This window comes from Salmo salar, chromosome 07, assembly GCF_965601325.2.
Source record: "Salmo salar chromosome 07, fSalSal1, whole genome shotgun sequence".
NCBI classification, from domain to species: domain Eukaryota; kingdom Metazoa; phylum Chordata; class Actinopteri; order Salmoniformes; family Salmonidae; genus Salmo; species Salmo salar.
Window position 1 is genome coordinate 32,432,334 of NC_138297.1, and position 22,311 is coordinate 32,454,644.

General features: G+C 43.5%; 1 protein-coding gene across 1 annotated transcript in view; it reads right to left on the reverse strand.

The window, feature by feature from the left end:
• Positions 1-12,025, reverse strand: part of LOC106609059 (NHS-like 2) — a 148,655-nt gene extending 136,630 nt beyond the window's left edge. Inside the window, exon 1 of the mRNA XM_014207428.3 lies at positions 11,557-12,025. Coding sequence (XP_014062903.1) covers positions 11,557-11,833 — 277 coding nt within the window. The 5' untranslated portion in view covers positions 11,834-12,025. The remainder of the gene's footprint in view (positions 1-11,556) is intronic.
• Positions 12,026-22,311: the final 10,286 nt, after the last annotated feature.

The window sequence follows — 22,311 nt, forward strand, 5'->3', positions numbered from 1 at the left end:
GTACAATTACGAACAGAAACACCAAACCCACACATGTCAAGCGTTACATTATAATTACAGTTTCATCTGAGTCCACAGTGGAAACAGCAGGTGCAACATTGTCAATAATATACATATTGAAATATAGAATGATTTAGAAACAATAGAATTACCTAACAGAAAGGTGAAGAAAACTCCCCCCCCCCCCCCCCCCCCACATACACACACACACACACACACACACAATAAGAAAGTGACAGATGTCTGCCCACTCTGCTATCTGTATGTCCCTGTTCTACTTCTCCTAGTGTTGTAGGTGGAAAAACACTGAAATACAATCACTAGAATGGCCATCCCTATTCAAGTCAACAATTCCATAATCTAGTGATTGTATTTCTATGCATACTATCAACGGTCTAACTACCTTCAGAAAAACATCATAACATGTAAACTAGGGCCCAGATTTTCTTTCTCTATAAAAACTGATTTTTCAGAAAAGCCTGCCATGTTAGTCTCTTATAGGTTGCCAAACGATCACATGCCAAACGATAAGGGAGAAAAGGCACACCTACAAAGTTTAATAGAACATCTGCATTCGTACCATATAGCTAGGCTACTAATGAGAGGTGGGAGTAGGCATCCTTAATTCACCACCAAAGGTAGGAATAGCAAGCACAGACATTCCATGTGACCCGTGTTGTACATTGAGCTGTTAACAAACACACACACACTTACACAGATACACACACACACACACACTCACACACACACATACACACACAGGCATATAGACACATACTCTGATACACTCTGATACACACATACCCTATGTTTACTAACACCATGCCTACACACTTCAGAGTCACGCGCCTGCCAAACTTAAGCTTGGCAGGGGAGGGCAGGGGCAGGGCACCGAACACACACACACAGACACACAGAGCTCATCAAAGCGCCAGCATGCATGCAGCGGGTGGCAGAACTGTTTGTTCTGTTATTGTGTCCTAGCGTATAGCCCCCTGCCGACACACACACACACCCACCCACACACTCCCCTCACCACAACAACCTGCCCGTGCTGCCAACACATACTTTAGTTTTTCCCACAGTGCCCAGCAGCTTACTCTGAGGCCTGGGCTACGTCCCAATACACTAAAATAGCATCCTTTCCTACTATCCTTTTCCTTGTCTCCTTTTTACTTTCATTTCTGTGAGTCATTTAATTTTATCTCTCTGCATTTAAAGCAGAATTTTTTTTTTAATTAAAACAATTCAAAAAACAAGTAGAAAGCTAGACAACAATTTGGATTTGGAGCCACTTCCTATGTTTCTCTATGTTTCCCATAATGACTTGTATCTGTTCCCTTTCTCTCTTCCTCCATCTGGAAGTGATCGGTCCACCATTACGGCACCTCAGAGCCCAGGCCAGTTTGTGGATCTTGACATCAGGCCATTATCCAATTAGAATGGTCCATTTGCCGCCAAATATCGATAGAAACACCCCACTACAAACAGAGAGTGTTCGAGAGAAATACCATAGATACAGCTCTGTTCTTCAAAAGAGTCTCAAATGAAACCATATTCCCTTAAAACACACCACTATTACCATAGACAGAGGAGAAAGGAAGGAGGAAAAGGAGAAGAAAAAGTAGGGGAGAGGAGAGAAGATGGGGATCGGAGGAGAACAGGAGGAGAACAGGAGGAGTGGGAAGAGCAAGTGGAGGAGGGGATAGACAAAGACTGAAAGGAGGACAACTAGGGTGAGGAGGAAGGAGAGGAAGAGCAGCCGAGGAGCATTTGCGAGGTCAGGAGTACTAACTTCCTATGGGCGCTCCCACAATACACCATAATCCATCCATCTCTATAACCATTCTATCCATCTCCATGGAAACCGGAGTGAGGAGGCAGGAGGAGAGGCAACGAGGGCGAGCAATGGGAGTTCAGTGTCAGTAAGTCTGAATTAGCCTGCCACCAAACTACATCACAGCAGATACCCATAGACTTCCAGTCATTGTGATAACGCTAGTTAGCGATTGCGCTTCATCTGCCTTCAAACTGCATGCAGAGACATTGCCAAAATCCCAAAGTATCCCTTTAGCATGTGTCTGTCCAAACATTCCATCCTACAGTAAACAAGCATGAGGCAAATACATCATTCTCAGACCTCTCTCTCACACACACACACACACACACACACACACACACACACACACACACACACACACACACACACACCACACACACACACACACACACACACACACACACACACACACACACACACACACACACACACACACAGCTGGCAAGGTCTGGGCTTTGAACAACACACACAAACACCCATTTAGATATGTTAGTTCAGTTTATCTGAAGTGTCTGAACACATTCACTTCCTTTAGTGGTTTTAACATTTTAGCTACAATCTGTTGATAATGTGAGGAGTCACAGATCTAAAAGATGAAAAGAGAGGAAAAAGTGAGAACAAGTCTATCATCCAGATGCACACCTCTATGTGCCCTGCTTGGCTTGGGAAACAAGCCGTGTTCGATTCAGCGGAGCTATCGCGTCAACACATTTAGACGTTGATCAGCTTCCGTACTCATTTGCGTAGACTACCTGAATAACGTCGAAAGCAAGTTGAAAGCAACTCACTTTTCTTACACAAGCTGTATGTGAAAGTAACTTCAGAGTGAGGATGGGTTTATGTTGCCCAAAGTACACCATCATTTCAATGTGAAGCTATGTATACCATTATTCGTCCATCGTCGATTGGATCTTTGGAAGTTTAGAAGTAGTTAGCATTAGCGCTACAAATAGCATGCCAAATTCATGATATTAATAAAAAACGTGTACCTTTGAAGAGAGAGAGAAAATTATTTACATTTGTCACATGCTTGTTTACTGTAGGATGGAATGTTTGGACAGTTACATGCTAATGGGATACTTAGAGATTTTGGCAATGACTCTGCATGCAGTTTGAAGGAAGTTGAAGCGCAATGGCTAACTAGCAATGACTGGAAGTCTATGGTTATCTGCTAGCATGCGCTAGTTAGCATTGGCTCTCAAAACTACCTCTAACTTCCTTCAGACTGGACACAGAGACACAACAATTATATCCAGGAGTTAATCTGACTCTGGGAAAGTGGATAAAGGGCCTCATTGCCAAAATCCCGAAGTATTCCTTTAATGATTAGTCTGTCTATCTCTGGAAACCAACCCTGCAAGACCAAACGGAAGTGAGCCCCCTCCTCTCTCCCTCGTTCTCTCTCTCTCCACTCCCCTCTCTCTCTTTCTGACTTCTATCTTATCTGTGTCTCTCTCTCCCTTTCTCTCTACATTCGATAGGAATCTGAGCTCTGATGATAGAATAAACAGAGTGTGCAGATGCCCTGTGCAGTGTAAGCAGAAACGAGTAGAGGAGTGGAGGAGAAGTAAGCAGCACTACAGTGAACTAGTGAACTGGGACAGCTAAAAGATCTGGAGAGAATAACAGAGGATAGGTGCATAGAGGATAACTGCAGTCCTAAAGAGCTGCATGGTTGCTGGTTTCCTGCCTGAGAAGATCGGCCCAGAGAGATGAGTTTGGGGCCAACAGCTCAACTGTCCGGAAACTCCAGTGCTGTTCAGCACATGTAGCCCAGCCTACAGTACACCATTACACACACGGGAAGATAACATAACAGGCTTTCTCTCATTCTTACTCTCTGTCTCTCAACCATTCGTTCATTCAATTTCTATATTTGACCAGGTATGCCAGGTATGTTAAGTTCTCATTTACAACTATTTCAGTTTAATGCAATTCATAAGGAATATGAATCAATTTCAGACACACCCTTAGCTATAATCTGATGATGAATCACCATTGAAATGTAAATTTGATTTCTTTGGAATCCTCTCCTCCCCTTCCCTCTGCTCTCCCCCCTCTCTCTCTCCCTCCTCACCCCTTCCCCTCTCCTCCCAAGGAATTTGTAAATTGTCTCCTCCCTCCTACTCCAGGGGACTGCTGACCTCACAATGAGCTCTAATTCCATTAGACCCTAAGTCGTTTTTTCGACCCAAATGGCGCCCTATTCATTATACCGTGCACTATTTTTGACCAGGGTAGATAGTAGGAAATAGGGTGCCATATTTAGGATGCAGCCTTGGTTGCGTCCTGCTTCTCTTTCTGTTGTATTCTCAGACATGAATATCTTTCCATGGGAATGGGATGGGATGCACGTGCGCACGAACACGCACACCCAGCAGAGAGTGGCTCTAGGGAAGCATTAGGATGACAGTCAGCAACACATCCAACTTATTGCACAGCTGCTTTTCACACAGGCTGACAAATTGCTTTCCTTCTCTCCTTTCTGTTCCTTTTCTACCTGATCTTTGTGAGTAAGATTATTGCAACAAGCAAGCTCAGTGTGTGTGTGTGTGTGTGTCTCGCACAACAGTCTCTGGTGAGAACAGAACACAGAACAGTGCACTGTAGAACAGAAACAGAGAGACAGAGAGACACCCACGCGGGAACTCTGGCAGAAGTTTGCTCCACAGAACACTTGCTCTGGCTTTGTTTTGGCGTTGTCCACAGCTGGACTGTCGCCAGGGCAACGGGCCGAGCCCTAAAGTGCAACAGAGGGGGAAAATAACATGATTTAAAAGAAAGAGAAAAGTTGAAGTTACGTAGCTAGAGAGAAAAGGCTTGCAGCCAAGGCAGGAAGTTGTTAATGGTTTTTCTTCTGCGTTTTTCACCTGAATTTATCTCCCCCTCCTGATTCCCCTCCTCCTTTGTCCCAACACTCACTCCCCCTCTCTGTATCCTTTTCCTTTTCCCTCTCTCTATCCCAACACTCACTCCCTCTCTCCATCTTTTTTCCTCTCTTTTCTCCCCTCTCTAACCTCACAAACACTCCAATTCTCTCTCCCTTGCTTTCTTTCTATTCCCCATCTCACCCTGTATCCCATCTCCCCCTTTCTCTCTCCTTACCCCCGCCCCCTCTCTACTACACCCACAATCGTCCTTTCTCTCTTTAAGAATCATAAGTCTATTGAGTGCCAAATTACACTTCACAATGAGACAGCAACCCAAACAAGCTCCCATTAAATCATCAAGAGAGAAAAAACGACATTCCGAAGCCTCCAAAAGCAACATGGCTGTGCTTGGCCAGGTCTTCACGGTAGTTAGCGAGCTGCTGCTGCTGCTGTTTCCAACCCTGGCTCATTGGGACCACACAGAACAGAGACACAGGTAGAGTGATCTGATCACCATTCTATCTGACCATCCAAATAATCATAGAGAGGCAGAGGATTACTCTCTGTTCCAGGTCCTGCCTGCGTGGGAATTTCTGGGATTTCTGGGAAAGACAGAGGAGGAGGAGGAAGGAATGAGAGAGGAGAGGAAAGCGGAGAGGGGGCAGAACACAAAGGTGGGTCTTCTCCCTGAAAGAAAACAGGGAGGGGAGAGGGAGAGAAGAAGAGAAGGATAGAGGGAGGAGAGGGAGGTCAGGGTGGGATAGTTCTTAGCTCCACTAAAGGGTCTGCCTGGGTCTCCTGACTTAAACTCACTCTGACTTTCTGCTCTAGAGAGCGAGAGAAGATAAAGAGAGAGAGGTCTGAGAATTCCACAGGAAGGACAAGCTCTTCGGTTCACACTATCACAATTGACGACTGACTGACAGCTTCCAGTAATAAAACACAGCACGCACACACTGAGGTCAAAGAGCGACAGAGCAGGGAACTACTAAGATAAGGAAAAGGAACTAACTGATAAAGGAAACTGCTCCTCATCTTCAGTTTACTTTGCAACAGAAACTACGACATGTTGTGGCCTCTTGATCACTCTCTCCCCCCTCTCTCCCTCCTCTTCCCCTTCTCTCACATCTCTCTCTCTGCTCTCTCCCTCCTTCCTCTATGCTCAGTGTAAGACAGTGGACTGAGCAGTTTCTAGGCATATATGCAAAACATTGGCAATAGTACGGCTCACACGCATTTGGTAAAACATTCACTACAAAAAAAATGAAACCCCCCCCAAAAACCTGAGTGAATTGTGTGTTGGACTGTTTTACTGTTGTGAGCAATAACAGCATGAAGGTAGAGATAACCTAACCATAGATAGGCTATAACACATGGTTTTATCTCCATGGAGATCTAGTGACATCATGCCATGTAGCTTTAAGGGCAATTCCACTGTAATGGAATTATGCGCTGACTCCGTTTTTTCACTTTACAATGTATGCCAAACAAAAACCATTGATTTCAAAGTTTAACAAACCATACAAGTCTATACACAAGGACTACTTTTAACAATTTCCACTAAAACATTTATAAAAACAATTTTAGTGGAAAAACTGTCCAGATGCAAACTTTGATCACGGAATTACGTTAAAATCTTCCTCCGATTTTTATGCGACCACGTTTTCCAAAAACTCTGTTAAATATCTGCTCTGTATTAAGATTCGAAGATATCTGCAGAAAGAATAGGGTGTCAGCTATGACATGGCACCCTTGAGTTTGAAAAAATGTATTTTGGTTATTGAACTACAATAAGTTAAGTGGATTTACACCCGGTAACATTATTACATCATGGGTCCCTGATCTGTACTCCACAGAAATGCATAATTATGGATATGAATGTCCTTCTCCTCATGTTTCACAAGTTTGGATATCATAACGCAGCTCAGCAAAGCACAGTGCAGTACAATACAATACAATACAGCACAGCAAAGCACAGCAGAGCAGAGTAGGATAGAGTAGAGTTCAGTATAGTGCAGTAGAGTACAGTATAGTACAGTAGAATTCAGTACAGTAAAGTAGAATATAGTTCAGTACTGTATAGTACAATATACTGTACTCTACTGTAATATATTATTCTTTACTGTACTATCCAAACTTGTAAAACATACGTCTATCATAGGTTCAGATTTGGTCCAATTCGATCCGTCTGTGGACATTAACATTAAGGCCAGGGTGGACTGACCAAATGTCAAATACTTTTCAACATCCATGGACGTCCGGTGTCAGTCGGTGCTTAGTGTGTGAGGATGCTGGTTACAGTAAATGGAAAGAGAGGGAGCTGTCATGGATAGGTGTCAGTAAGAGCTGGGAAAGGTGACATTAACTAGAGAGTGAGAACCAGACAGAAAGATAGGGAATAAGAGAGGTAGGTAGTTGTTCAGACATAGACTGTTTTAACACTTGGTTTGACCACCAGATGACAGAAAGACAACGAAAACAAACGTATGAGCTGAACACAACAGTATGCCAGTGGAAGGTAACTGTGGTTTGTGACTATTATGATTTCCCATTGTAGCCAATTCAGTTGCAGTAATTCCGTTACTGATTTTTGGGTAATTCCGCTACCAATTTTGTTACGGAATTATGAGTTTTAATCACTTAATAATTCATAAACAAAATTGATATCAGTAAAATCCCTATAACTAATTGATAGATCTACCATTACCTCATGAGGGAGAGAAATTAGGAAATATCTTAAAGATATATGGGATTTTGGTAACGGAATTACAAGGCACAGGGAAATATTTCTTAAACTTACAGAAAGGTAAGCAATTTCTCCTAAACTAAATAGAAGTGTATGTCTAATACTTTTTAATACATTTTCTGGTAATGTTTTCTAAGACCCCTTTTCCTTTCTGTTTATCCAGAAATCAAAGCCTTTACTTATGCCTAGTTTTTAAGATGGAAAATGGTTGAAAAATGTATCTATGCCTTCATTTCCCAAATATATAGCATCTTAGCTTTCATTTGACACTCAGTTGTACATGCGCCTATGAACTTCACATGTTGGTGCTCATGAGTCCTTTTCAATGGGAATGCCCCTTAAGCTTCTTCAATGTACACTACATGACCAAAAATATGTGGACACCTGCTCGTCAAACATCTCATTCCAAAATCATGGGCATTATTATGGAGTTGGTCCCCCCTTTGCTGCTATAACAGCTTCCATTCTTCTGGGAATGCTTCCCACTAGACGTTGGAACATTGCTGCAGGGACTTGCTTCCATTCAGCCATGAGCATTAGTGAGGTCGGGAACTGATGTTGGGTGATTAGCCCTGGCTCGCAGTCTGCGTTCCAATTCATCCCAAAGGTGTTCGATGGGGTTAATGTCAGAGCTCTGTGCAGGCCAGTCAAGGTCTTCCACACCGATCTCAACAAACCATTTCTGTATGGACCTAGCTTTGTGCACAGGGACATTGTCATGCTGAAACAGGAAAGTGCCTTCCCCAAACTGTTACCACAAAATTGGAAGCACAGAATCGTGTCATTGTATGCTGCAGCATTAAGACTTAACTTCACTGGAACTAAGGGGCCTAGCCCGAACTATGAAAAACAGCACCAGACCATTATTTCTCCTCCACCAAACTTTACAGTTGGTACTATGCATTCGGGCAGGTAGCGTTCTCCTGGCATCCGCCAGACCCAGATTTGTCTGTCGGACTGCCCAATAGTGAAGCGTGATTCATCACTCCAGAGAACGCATTTCCACTGCTCCAGAGTCCAATGGAAGGAGCTTTACACCACTGCAGCTGACGCTTGGCATTGCACATGATGACCTTAGGCTTGTGTGCAGCTGCTCGGCCATGGAAACCCATTTCATGAAGCTGCCAACGAACAGTTATTGGGCTGATGTTGCTTCCAGAGGCAGTTTGGAACTCAGTAGTGAGTGTCACAACCGAGGTCAGACGATTTTTGCGTGTCATGTGTTCCGTGAGCTTGTGTGGCCTACAACTTAGCGACTGAGTCGTTGTTGTTCCTAGACGTTTCCACTTTACAACAACAGCACTTGCAGTTGACCGGGGCAGCTATAGTAGGGCTGAAATTTGATGAACTGACTTGTTGGAAAGGTGGCCTCCTATGACAGTGCCACATTGAAAGTCACTGAGCTCTTCAGTAAGGCTATTCTACTGCCAATGTTTGAATATTGGGATTGCATGGCTGTGTGCTCGGTTTTATACACCCGTCAGCAACGGTGTGGCTGAAATAGCTGAATCCAATCATTTCAAGGGGTCTCCACATACTTTTGTGTATATAGTGTATGTCGCAGACCTCCAGTCATTGTTGCAAGTTTGGGTCTTCAGCACAATGTTTGTCTGACATAACAACTGACATAACAACCTAAGTGAGTCATAAGTGTGTTGCCATTGACTTGCCATGGTACTTCTGAACTGTGGTAGTACTGTTATTACAACCGGAAGCGTCACATGAAAACTGTAACCTGAGTTTCTCTCTGACTCCATCATTACTGAGGTTCCACTCTCCAACTGAGGGCTGCTGAACTTACAATTGCTTTCTCACAGGAAACAACGTTTTTTCCTTTATCATGTCATGTTCATTGTTGTCATGTCATGTCATTACAACAGCATAACATTAAAACTGGTAATCTCTAGAGAGAGCTGTTGAACTTCCAATATATTTCTCACAGGAAATATTTTGTCATGTTCAGGACAATGTGTTCTGTCTCTCTAGTCTCTAGGAGCTGCCTGTCACCTCACTTTGGTTTGGTTGTCCTCAAGCCAAGAGGGCAGAGACAAAAACATGTTTCTCAACTTCCGGCAAAACAGCTGCAAAGTGTTACATCCCAAATGTCAACCTATTCCCTATAGTGCACTACTTTTGACCAGGACCCATGGAGTGCCATTTGGGACGCTTTATCTCGTGTCATCTTCACCTCACCTCCAAACATACGCGTGCGCCTCTTTCTATTTGAATTAGCGTACCGTCTATCCGTGACTCTGTCCTTGTCACGTTTTCGAAGACATTATTACCCGGTGTGAAATCTAAATCTGTAACCATGTACTCTGTCGATGTTCGTAACTAGGCATATAGCGTGTATCGCGCTCAAGTGAGTTGGCGACAAAGTAGCCAGTTTTCACTGTGACATAACATTGTGGCAGTGGCTCGCGCAGTGTTTCAAGTGGCCGCGCCATGGGATACTCTATCCACACCTTTACATCCATACCTGTCTGTCCATATTTTTACAAACAAAGTCAATGCTGTTTTGTAACATGAATGGAATTGGAGTAGATGGTTAAAAATACAAGTACGGTCAAGGAAGGAGGGAACAACATTAGCGTGATCGAGAATAGTGGAATCGGCGACTTGCCTTCAAAATAAAAGTCCCCGATTGAAACTGATGCAAACGGATGAAAATAGTGGAATCAGGCCACAATTGGACTAGATAATGTTAAACAAGTTTGGAATGTTGTTATATAAATTTAACAAAATACAATAATTTGTTAATTTGATGACAAAATATAATAGACTTCAGAATTGCATTGGGGGCATACCTCTATTTCAATGTGCATCCTTACCTATGGCTCTTGGGTCCATGAAATGGAGTATTAGCCTACTCAGTGACACATAGAGATTACAATTCTGAAGAGTTCACACAAATATTAGCGTTGTAGCTCTTTAACTGTGGGAAATCACCACACAATTCAGTGGGACAAGGGGGGAGGCAAGCGGCCACATCAGACCAACTCCTTGAATGGCCTGGCCTACTCCTTGAAGTTTGCAGTTCTGTCAACAAAAAAAAACTATTTTGCTTCAAACATATTTTTTTTGTACCTTTTAGTGTGTGTACTTTACTGTATTTATACTTATTATTCATCAGGCCAAGCGATTGACCTGATACATATTTTGGCACAAGTACACGCAGGCCTTGGGATGATCCTTATGCCAGTCGATCATTGTTTACATTAGTCTTTGAAAGAGTTGGCTTTTCAACTAAAGTCTAGTATGGAAAGGCATTTTATTTCACACTTGAAGCAAACAGGGTAAGCAAAGAAATGTTTTTAAGGTGTTTTGTCTTTCACACTGATATTCAACACAACAACAGTATATTTATTTAACTTCCTTCAATAAGAACTACTACGCTAATACTTGTGTACACTCTACATAGCTGTGTTCTGTGGGTGTCACTGAGTAGGCTGATAAATCCTTTCATGGATATTGCAATTTGAATGTTCAATACACATAGGTTGACTGTTTTTTTTAAATTAAATTAAAAAAAAAAAAGGTTGACTGGTGAGCTCAATGTTGCTCATTTCACAGTGGTTTCAGAGCCCCGTAATAAGAACTATGACACTAATATTTGTGTAAACTCTTTAGAATTGTAATCTGTGGATGTCACTGAGTAGGCGGATACCCTATTTCATGGACCCAAATATCCATAGGTAAGGCTGTACAACGCAACAAACATACTCCCATTGCATTTTTATCCGTTTGCATCCGTTTCAATGGGGAACTTTTATTTTTAAGGCGAACCGCCAATTCCACATTATTGCTCACGCTAATGTTGTTCACAACACACTAGTCCTAAGGCCTACTTTGCAAACAGCCATTGAAATCTGCAGAATGGTAGATCACAAACAGCCATAAGGAACGCACGCATTGATGTGATCCACTTTTTTACAATAAATTGACATTCCTCTACCCCCCCCCCCCCCCCCAAGTTACCTCAAACTGGCGATTTGGAATACCTCTCCCACACATTCAACTTCAAGTTGACCTCAGTGAGTTGCAAGACTCACTCCAGCCACACCACACAAGTGAAAATTATACAGTGTGCTTTTTCTTACTCTTTGGCGGTGGCTTACTGGCGAGCGCAGCGATGTGTCGCTGTAAACTGATCACTTTGCCCTCGAGCGTGCCCGAGCGGTGACAGATAGACACGAGCTCGCCCTCGAGCTCTTCCAAGATGCTGACGGAGTGCCGGGATAAATCCGAGAGCTGTCGGAGCACCGAACATAGAGTGAACCCGCAAACGTCCACCAAGTCCCCGAAAATCGCAGTTTGCCTTTTCGCGTCGTTTTTACAGACATCCTTGGGAACTATTGTGCGCTTGCAGAAGGGCATTTTCACTCCAAACGCGCAAACCCAACCGAAAAAAATCCTCCTTTAGCAGTAAGGAAGCGTGCTATCCGTGCGGAAAACTCTGTTATTGTAGTTGTTGAAGAACCGTAGTAGCCTACAGTGCGTTCATATTTTGCATTGCGATTGACTATCCACCGCGCGGTACTCTCCGCATCGGCGCAACAGTAGGCTGACTGGCAATAGGCTTGTCTCTGGTCTTCCCAAAGCGAAACCTGCTGCGGGGAGGAGGAGGAATCAAACCTCAACCCCTCTGTTCTGTTCTGATCTGAAGACAGCGGTCAAGACTTCACCCCGATCTGCACTTTGCACAGATACTCGGCTGGTGGCACCTTAATTGGGGAGGATGGGCTCATAGTAATGGCTGTAATGAAGTGCATGGAATAGTATCAAACACATCATGGTTACCATGTGTTTGATACCATTCCGTTCACTATTATGAGCCATCCTCCCCTCACCAGCCTCCTGTGATTCTAGAAACATGTTTTATCGCCTTTTAACTTAGGCCAATTATAAAGAGAGGCATCCTATCTATCTATCTTGCATCTTGTATGCAGCATATGAACCACGTGACCTGCATTGGACCACTTTTTTGTTGTTCTCCTTTGCTTTTACAGACTGTATGTGGTGCCATCTGAGGATGCCATTTCACCATCTTGTCACTCTTATCACATTTCTGTCCACACACATGCACGAACACACACTTGTCTCTATTCAGGGAAAATACTGACCCAATAACCCTTGTAAATGAACCCAAACAACAATATAATCCCAGTCTCTCTCTGACTCTCTCTCCAACTCGCTCTCCTTTTCGCTCCCCCTCTCTGTGACTCTCTCTCTCCAACTCTCTCCTTTTTGCTCCCCCTCTCTCTGACTTTCTCTCCAACTCTCTCCTTTTCGCTCCCCCTCTCTCTCTCTGACTCTCTCTCTCTGACACTCCCTCTCTCGCGCTCTCTGACTCTCTCTCTCTCTGACGCTCTCTCTTTGACTCTCTATCTGACTCTCTGACTCGCTCTCTGACTCTCTCTCTGACTCTCTCTGTGTGATAGAATAATAAGCAGGATGGGGCAGAGGGGAGTTTTCACAACTGTAGTTGGACAAGCACAGAGAGAAGTTGGAAATAATACACCCATGTTTAGGGCACACACTGCAGCAACTGTCCACGGAGAGAACCTTTCTCTCTGTGCCACCCCCCTCCTCCCCTCTCTTTCTCTCCCCTCTCTCTCTGACCCACACTCTTTCTCTCAACGTCAACTCTCAAGTCTCTACTCCCTTTTCCTCTCCATGTCAACTGTGAACACACCCCTCCTATACTAAAGGAGCACATCTGGTCCCCCTCAACCCCCCCCCCAGTCCCAGCCTCCCACAGCCATAGCCACCCCACCCAACCATGGACTTGGCCCACTAGTGCAGTCTGTCTATGTCTTGGTTAGAAGGGATTGAGGGAGAGAGGGAGAAAGAGAGTGAGAGAGAGAGAGAGAGAGGAAAGGGGGTAGGGAGAGAGAGAGAGAGAGGAACGGGGTTAGGGAGAGAGAAAGAGGAAAGGGGGTGGGAAGGGAGAGAGAGAAGAAAGGGGGTGGGGAGAGAGGGGAAAGGGGGTGGGGAGGGAGAGAGAGGGAGGAAAGGGGGTTGGGAGGGAGATAGAGGTGACTCAGAAAAAAGGAGGGAGAAAGAGGAAGAGAGAGAGAGGTAAAGAGGTGGAGAGAGAGAGCGAGGTAGGTAGGTAGAGGTGGAGAGAGAAAGAGATAGCCTACCTTCTCTTTTCAAGAACTAACTCATACAGCATCATGTCATGTACACTAATCTTATCAGGGGGGGATGTTTATCATGGCTGCTGATTTGAGTTACACACACACAGTCCATTCGTCCGTCCATCACATGATGGAAGCAACTGATTGGAAACATCTGTCGCCAACTCCTCCCCTCCTTCCCTCCTTTCTTTCCTCCTTCCATGATTGTGTTCATTGGCAGCATTCTATTAAGATGGCCCGGGTTAAGCCAGCCTGTGGTCCGTCACGCGACCGGGTGAAGCCAGTGAGGGAGGAGTGCCCTGCTGAAATCGAACAACAATCTGCGCCGCACGGTTATTTTGTCAACAAGGCAGCATGATCCATCATTCAGAAATATATGTTTGAATTTCCAAACTTGTTTTCACTGGGTAGGCAGATAAAGCGTTTTTATCCAAAGCAATCACTTTTGCATGCAAAAACACAGAATCCTACTTATTACTCCACACGCTAACCTACGTCACTTTGGTTTTGAGCAGACTTCACTGCCGGACAGTATGGGGCTGCCGGCTCATGTACGGGAGGCAGCCCGCTTCCAAAACGAATGCAATCAATTTTCACCCTTTGCAAACTACGCCTACCCGGGCCAGCTTAATAGAATCCTCTCATTGTTTCGCGGCCTACCCAACCCACTTCAGTGATTGAACGGAAACGGTGCTGTACTGAACGACCAGTTGAAAAACGGGGAGGGGTTGAGTTGTGGGTTGGGGAATGCTTTCAGCATGGCCACTGCCCTTTAAATACGCCACTCATTGCTTCAAGCCACACCTTGCCAAACCCATCAAACAGGAGCAAACGTACTTCAAAGTCTGTTCAAGAAAGTACAAGAATGTTTGGGGGAAATGTGTGGTTCGAGCGAACTGAATGCACGTCAGGGCTTGATGATTAGTTGACAGGTAGAATCAGGTGTGCTTGTCCGAGGCCACATCAAAAATATGTACTGTTGGGAGTACTGAAGGACCAGAATTAGGAAACACTGATCTAACATGAATTCAAACACTCTTCTAGAATCCCTCCATCCCCTCCTCCTTCCTCTCTCTCATTCAAAGTATAATTTTGCTTTTAGTGCAAGTTATTTCCTTGTTTTTCTCATGGCCCATTATTCCTAGCATTACGTTCTGCCAAATATACCGCTCTTAAGCAGACCTGGGTTCAAATACTATTTGAAATCATTTCAAATACTTTATCTGTGCTTGATTGAGCGTGCCTGGCTTAATGGACCGATAGAATATTTTTAAGCCTGTAAACCCCACCCACCTGGCATTCGAGACAAGCAAGAGGAAAAATGCTCAAAGTATGATAGATTTCAAATGGCATTTGAACCCAGATCTGGTCTAAAGCCAACTGGGTCTCTGGTGTAGCCTAGTTCTGTTCTGTTCACATCAAAGTGATTGTTTTCTTTCTACTCAAAGGGGGATGCAGCCAGGACCAGAACCACGCAGGAGCCTGGCCAAGCTCACATTACAGAGTTCAAACTGTGTGTGTGTGTGTGGTGTGTGTGTGTGTGTGTGTGTGTGTGTGTGTGTGTGTGTGTGTGTGTGTGTGTGTGTGTGTGTGTGTGTGTGTGTGTGTGTGTGTGTGTGTGTGTGTACAGGTCTGCATCTCAAAAGAGATTTCCGTGTATCATTTATCCTTCATGAAACATGCTCGTCCCAGGAAACAATGTCAATAAAGTTTGGAATGACTGAAAGCAGATCAGAAGCTGTGATCAGAACATTCAAATGGTTCAACTGTCAGTAATATGAAGTAGGTGTCAGGTAAAAGAATGCTGGAATTGAATGATAAGTCACTCACAGGAATACAGTTATGACTAGACAAAGCTAATCAAATATAAATAGATTTTATTCAAACAAATGCACACATATTCCTCCAAACAATCTCGTAAACATAAATCAACAAGCCTGAAGATATGAATTCCCTCTCAAATCTAGCCACACACACACACAATTCTTGTCCCTAACATAAACCAGCCAAGGACATTGCTGTAGCGGTGTCTCAGAGAGCATACAGTCACAGTCATGTTGTGTCCTGTCCTCCCAACCATGTCCCCCTCCCCATCACCACCACACACACATACACACTCTCACACACACACAATCTCTCACACACACATACACTCTCTCTCTCCTGCAGGGTGTGTTGTTGTGGTGCGCAGTGGCGAGGTGAGTCTACAGGCTAAGTACTGTGGGAGAAACAGGGCGCCACACTCTCTCTCACACACACACACAGACCGTGACACAAACACTCACACAGACACATACAGTGACACACACACACACACTTACTTCTCTAGGTGAGTGTACAGGGCAGGCCAAGTACAGTGGGAGGAACAGGCCGTATCTCAGCAGTGCCCATATGGTCTTCTGGAGGCGTCAGGAACAGGGGGATGGAGGGAGGGAGCGGTGGAGGGATAAAGAGAGGGAGGGATGAGGTGACCAGCCACCTGAACAGGAGATGGAGGGAGAGATAGAGGAAGGAAAGAGAGGGAGGGAGGGATGAGGTGACCGAACAACCTGAACAGGTAAAGGAGGGGGAGGATGGGCTCATGCAGTCACACACTTATACAGAGTATATTTTAATAGTGGCTCCCTCTTCATCTCCTTTCATTTATGCACTGATGTGTAAAAAGCTGGGTGGGTGAAAGAAAATTCACAGGGTCTATCCACAGTAATGCTTTGACCCACTCAAATCACATTTTATTCGTCACATGCTTTGTAAACAACAGGTGTAGACTAACAGGGAAATGCTTGCTTACGGGCCTTTTGCAACAATGTAGAGAGAAAGAAAATAGAGAAATAATAGAAAAGTAATAACACGTGATAATAAAAGTAATAATAAATAAAGAATGAGTAACGAATAACTTGGCTATATACATGGGGTACCAGTATCGAGTCGATGTGCAGGGGTACGAGGTAATTGAGGTAGATATGTACATGTAACTAGGAATAAAGTAACTAGGCAACAGGATAGATAATAAACAGCAGCAGCGTATGTGATGAGTCAAAAAAAGTTTGTGCAAAAAAGGTAGCTATTGGTTTACTATTTAACAAACTATTTAGCAGTCTTACGGCTTGGGGGTACAAACTGTTCAGGGTCCTGTTGGTTCCAGATTTGGTGCATCGGTACCGCTCGCCGTGTGGTAGCAGAGAGAACAGTCTATGACATGACTTGGGTGGCTAGAGTCTTAGAATTTTTTGGGGCCCTTCCTCTGACACCGCTTGGTATAAAGGTCCTGGATGGCAGGGAGCTCGGCCCCAGTGATGTACTGGGCCGTACGCACTACCCTCTGTAGCGCTTTGCCAAGCAGTTGCCATACCAAGCGGTGATGCAGCCAGTCAAGATGATCTCAATGGTGCAGCTGTATAACTTTTTCAGGATCTGAGGGCACATGCCAAATCTTTCAGCCTCCTGAGGAGGAAGAGGCAATGTCGTGCACTCTTCACAACTGTGTTGGTGTGTATGGACCATGATAGATCCTTAGTGATGTGGACACTGAGGAACTTGAAGCTCTCGACCCGCTCCACAACAGCCCCGTCGATATGAATGGGAGCATGCTCGGCCCTCAGTTTAGTGTAGTTGACGAATAGCTGTCTTGTGGGTCCAGGGATCCAGGGGGTCCAGGGTGACTGGGATGATGGTGTTGATGTGAGCCATGACTTTCAAAGCATTTCAACACTACAGAGTTCTACGGGGCGATAGACAAATAGACAGGTTACCTTGGCATTCTTGGGCACAGGGACAATGGTGGTCTGCTTGAAAAACATAGGTATTGCAGACTGGGTCAGGGAGAGATTGAAAATGTCACTTGCCAGCTGGTTAGCGCATGCTCTGAGTACCTGTCCTGGTAATCTGTCTGGACTTGCGGCCTTGCGAATATTAACCTGTTTAAAGATTTTAGTCACATTGGCTAAGTAGAGCATGATCACACAGTCATTTGTGCAGTTGGTGCTCTCATGCATGGTTAAGTGTTGCTTACCTCGAAGTGAGTGTAGAAGGCATTTAGCTCATCTGGTAGGCTCGCATCACTGGGAAGCTCACGGCTGGGTTTCCCTTTGTAATCAATGATAGTTTGCAAGCCCTGCCCCATCCGACAAGGAATAGAGTTGGTGTAGTAGAATTCGATCTTAGTCCTGTATTGAGGCTTTGCGTGTTTGATGGCTTGTCGGAGGTCATAGCGGGATTTCTTATAAGCGTCCGGATTAGTCTCCTGCTCCTTGAAAGCTGCAGTGCTAGCCTTTAGCTCAGTGCAGATGCTTTCTGTAATCCATGGCTTCTGGTTGGGATATGTACGTATTTTTGTTAGTTGCATGTGTGACATAACTCTACCAGTCCTATTTATGATATCATTTACAAAGATTATGCTTTTTATTTTTTTATCAAAATTAAAAAGAAAATGTTTTATCAATTTGTATATTTGAGTTTAGCCATAATATTTGTTGTAATATTTGTTTAGTCTTTTCTGGTGCATTAAACTGAAATTGCAACAAACTTTCTATGGCTTGTATTAAAAATAGCAATATTTTGGAGATCATTTCATTTTCAAATAACCGAAAGTGAGAGGTTGTAATCTGAATAAAAGGGCCCTTATTGAACATAAGACATTCTTACTAATCTGCTAGTGAACCAGTTTGGATTTAAGTATAACTTTTGTATGACTGAAGACATTAGTGAGAGGTCTACTGCTTTAATATTTAATAATTTCTGCCCTCCGAATTCATATTCATTATATGAATAGGCCCGTTTAATTTTATCTGGTTTACTGTTCCAAATAAAATGGAATATTTTTTGCTCATATAATTTGTCCCTTTACATCATGCAAGGTTGCATCATCCTAGGTCTTATTATTTCATGGGAATTTGCATTTTTTCACCAAATCCACGTAGAACTGGAATAATAACGAACGCCAATAAATAGAATAGGGTTTCACCCAGCTTGCTGGCCATCGTTCAGCAGTGATGCTGAGGTTTAATTGCAGGGTTCTAGGGGTTTCTCTCACCCCTGCCTTCCCACCTATGTGCGTGGTGACCATGTGTCCCCCACCTCATTCCTGCATACTTCACTCTCCACAAGCCCTTCCCGCTCTCCAACTGTTAGTGTGTGTGCATCTCAAAGTGGGATCCTCTCTTTGTTTCCTCTCAATCTTTTGTATAGATACCCATGTATTGATACCCACTGGGCAAAAACTGGTCAATTCAACCCAAAAATCTATGCGATGATGTTGAATCAGCGTGGAAATCTGATTGGATTTGCTAACCTAAATCCAATGACATGGTGAAATCTTTTTGTTGATTTCACGTTGAATTCACATTAGTTGAAAACTCAACCAAATGTAAATCAAAAGTAGATGTTGAACTGACATCTGTACCCAGTGGTGTGCGATCTCAGAGCACCAATGGGCGCGATCTCTAATATTAACGAAGTCTTGAGGTTCTGCTCGCCTGAGTTAGAATACCTCATGATAGGCTGTGGACTTTTCATCTTTATTTTTCGTAGCTGTATAATTGCCACCACAAACCGGCGCTAAGACGGCACTCAACGAGCTGTATAACGCCATAAGCAAACGAGAAAAAGCTCATCCAGAGGTAGCGCTACTAGTGGCCAGTGATTTTAATGCAGGGATGCTGAAATCCACCTTACCTAATTTCTACTAGCATGACACCTGTGCAACTAGAGGCGAAAAAACTCTTTATCATTTTTACTCCATACACAGAAATGCACACAAAGCTCTCCCACACCCTCCATATGGCAAATCTGACCATAACTCTATCCTCCTGATTCCTGCTTATAAGCAATAACTCTTACAGGAAGTACTAGTGACGCACCCAATAAGGAAGTGGTCTGACGAAACGGATGCTAAGCTACAGGACTGTTTCACTAGCACAGACTGGAATATGTTCCGGGATTCATCCGATGGCATTGAGGACTTCCCACATCAGTTGCCGGCTGTATTAATAAGTTAATCGATGACGTTGTCCCCACATTGACTGTACCTATGTATATGGAAATGTCTGCTCTACCCAAAATTACAACCAACTAATTGCAGCATTAACGCAAAAATGGAAGAGCCAAGTGGAAGAGAGAGAAAGTAAGGAACTTGTCTGTCGGCCCTGCATTAAAGACCAAAATTAGCTCAAGAAAATAGTGGCAAATAAAAAAATATACCAGTTTCATTTCAGGACCAAAAAATTGACAGCAGTGCCATATAGATTGCAAAATAGTTGGGAAGAGATTTTCAATGTACTGATTCCCTGACATACGGTTTATGAACTGATACATAAAATTATGCTGGATTCAAAACTTAAGAGTTTTTCAATTTAAATTATGATATAGAATTCTTGCAACCAATAGAATGTTATACAGTACCAGTCAAAAGTTTGGAAACACGTACTCATTCAAGGGTTTTTCTTTATTTTTACTATTTTCTACATTGTAGAATAATAGTGAAGACATCAAAACTATTAAATAACCCATATGGAATCATATAGTAACCAAAAATGTGTTAAACAAAAAAATATATATATATTTGAGATTGTTGAAAGTAGCCACCCTTTGCCTTGATGACAGCTTTACACACTCTTGGCATTCTCTCAAGCAGCTTCACCTGGAATGCTTATCCAACAGACTTGAAGGAGTTCCCACATATGTTGAGCACCTGTTGGCTGCTTTTTCTTCACTCTGCAGTCCAACTCAGCCCAAACCATAGCCCAAACCATCTCAATTGGGTTGAGGTCGGGTGATTGTGGAGGCCAGGTCATCTGATGTAGCACTCCATCACTCTCCTTCTTGGTCAAATAGCCCTTACATTTACATTTTAGTCATTTAGCAGATGCTCTTATCAAGAGCGACTTACAGTGGTGAATGCATACATTTCTTCATACATTTTTTTTTTTCCTGTGCTGGCCCCCCGTGGGAATCAAACCCACAACCCTGGCGTTGCAAACACCATGCTCTACCAACTGAGCTACCCCTGTAGCTCAGTTGGTAGAGCATGGTGTTTGCAACGCCAGGGTGCGTCACTAGTACTTCCTGTAAGAGTTATTGCTTGTGTAAGGGAACCCTTACACAGCCTGGAGGTGTGTTAAGTCATTGTCCTGTTGATAAACAAATGATAGTCCCACTAAGTGCAAGCCAGATGGGATGTCAGCCTTGCTGGTTAAGTGTGCCTTCAATTCTAAATAAATCACAGACAGTGTCACCAGCAAAGCACCCACACCATTACACATCCTCCTCCATGCTTCACGGTGGTAACCACACATGCAGAGATCATCCATTGATCTACTCTGAGTCTCACAAAGACACAGCGGTTGGAATCAAAAATCTCAAATTTGGACTCGTAGTGGTTTCTTTGCAGCAATTCAACCATGAAGGCCTGATTCAAACAGTCTCCTCTGAATAGTTGATGTTGAGATGTGTCTGTTACTTGAACTCTGTGAAGCATTTATTTTGGTTGCAATTTCTGAGGCTGGTAACTCTAATGAACTTCTCCTCTGCAGCAGAGGAAACTGGGTCTTCCTTTCCTCATGAGAGCCAGTTTCATCATAGGGCTTGATGGTTTTTGCGACTGCACTTGAAGAAACTTTCAATTTTTTTTAAATGTTCCGGATTGACTGACATTCATGCCTTAAAGTAATGATGGACTTTTGTTTCTCTTTGCCTATTTGAGCAGTTCTTGCCATGATATGGACTTGGTCTTTTACCAAATAGGGCTATCTTCTGTATACCACCCCTACCTTGTCACAACACAAATGATTGGCTTAAACGCATTAAGAAGGAAAGAAATTCCACAAATTAATGTTTAACAAGGCACACCTGTTGATTGAAATGCATTCCAGGTGACTACCTCATGAAGCTGGTTGAGAGAATTCCAAGAGTATGCAAAGCTGTCATCAAGGCAAAGGGTGGCTACATTGAAGAATTTAAAATAAAAAAGACATTTTGATTTGTTTAACAATTTTTTGGTTACTACATGATTCCATATTTGTTATTTCATAGCTTTGATGTCTTCACTATTATTCTATAATGTAGAAAACTGCGAAAATAAAGAAAAACCCTTGAATGAGTAGGTGTGTCCAAACTTTTGACTGGTACTGTATATGTGGGGGATACAACCATCCCAGCTCTGAAGATTTTGCTGCAAAGAGACAGAATCATTATATCATTTGTTTTGGTACTGTCCATATGTAGCTTGTTTTTGGTCACAGGTTCAGGAATAGCTGAAGAATTGCAACATTTACCTGGAGCTAACTCTGTAAATAGCACTGCTGGGTGATTTGAAAAGTCATAGACAATCGATCACTAATATAATAATACTCTTAGCAACAACAACAAAAAAATGTAATTTACAATATTTAGAAACTACCCACTGCTCTGAGGCTAGGAAACACTGTTACCACCGATAAATCCACTATAATTGATAATTTCAATAAGCATTTCCCTACGGCTGGCCATGCTTTCCACCTGGCTACCCCTACCCCGGTCAACTGCCTGGCACCCTCCACAGCAACCCGCTAAAGCCCCCACCATTTCTTCTTCACCCAAATCCAGATAGCTGATGTTCTGAAAGAGCTGCAAAATCTGGACCCATACAAATCAGCCGGGCTAGACAATCTGGACCCTCTCTTTCTAAAATTATCTGCCGAAATTGTTGCAACCCCTATTACTAGCCTGTTCAACCTC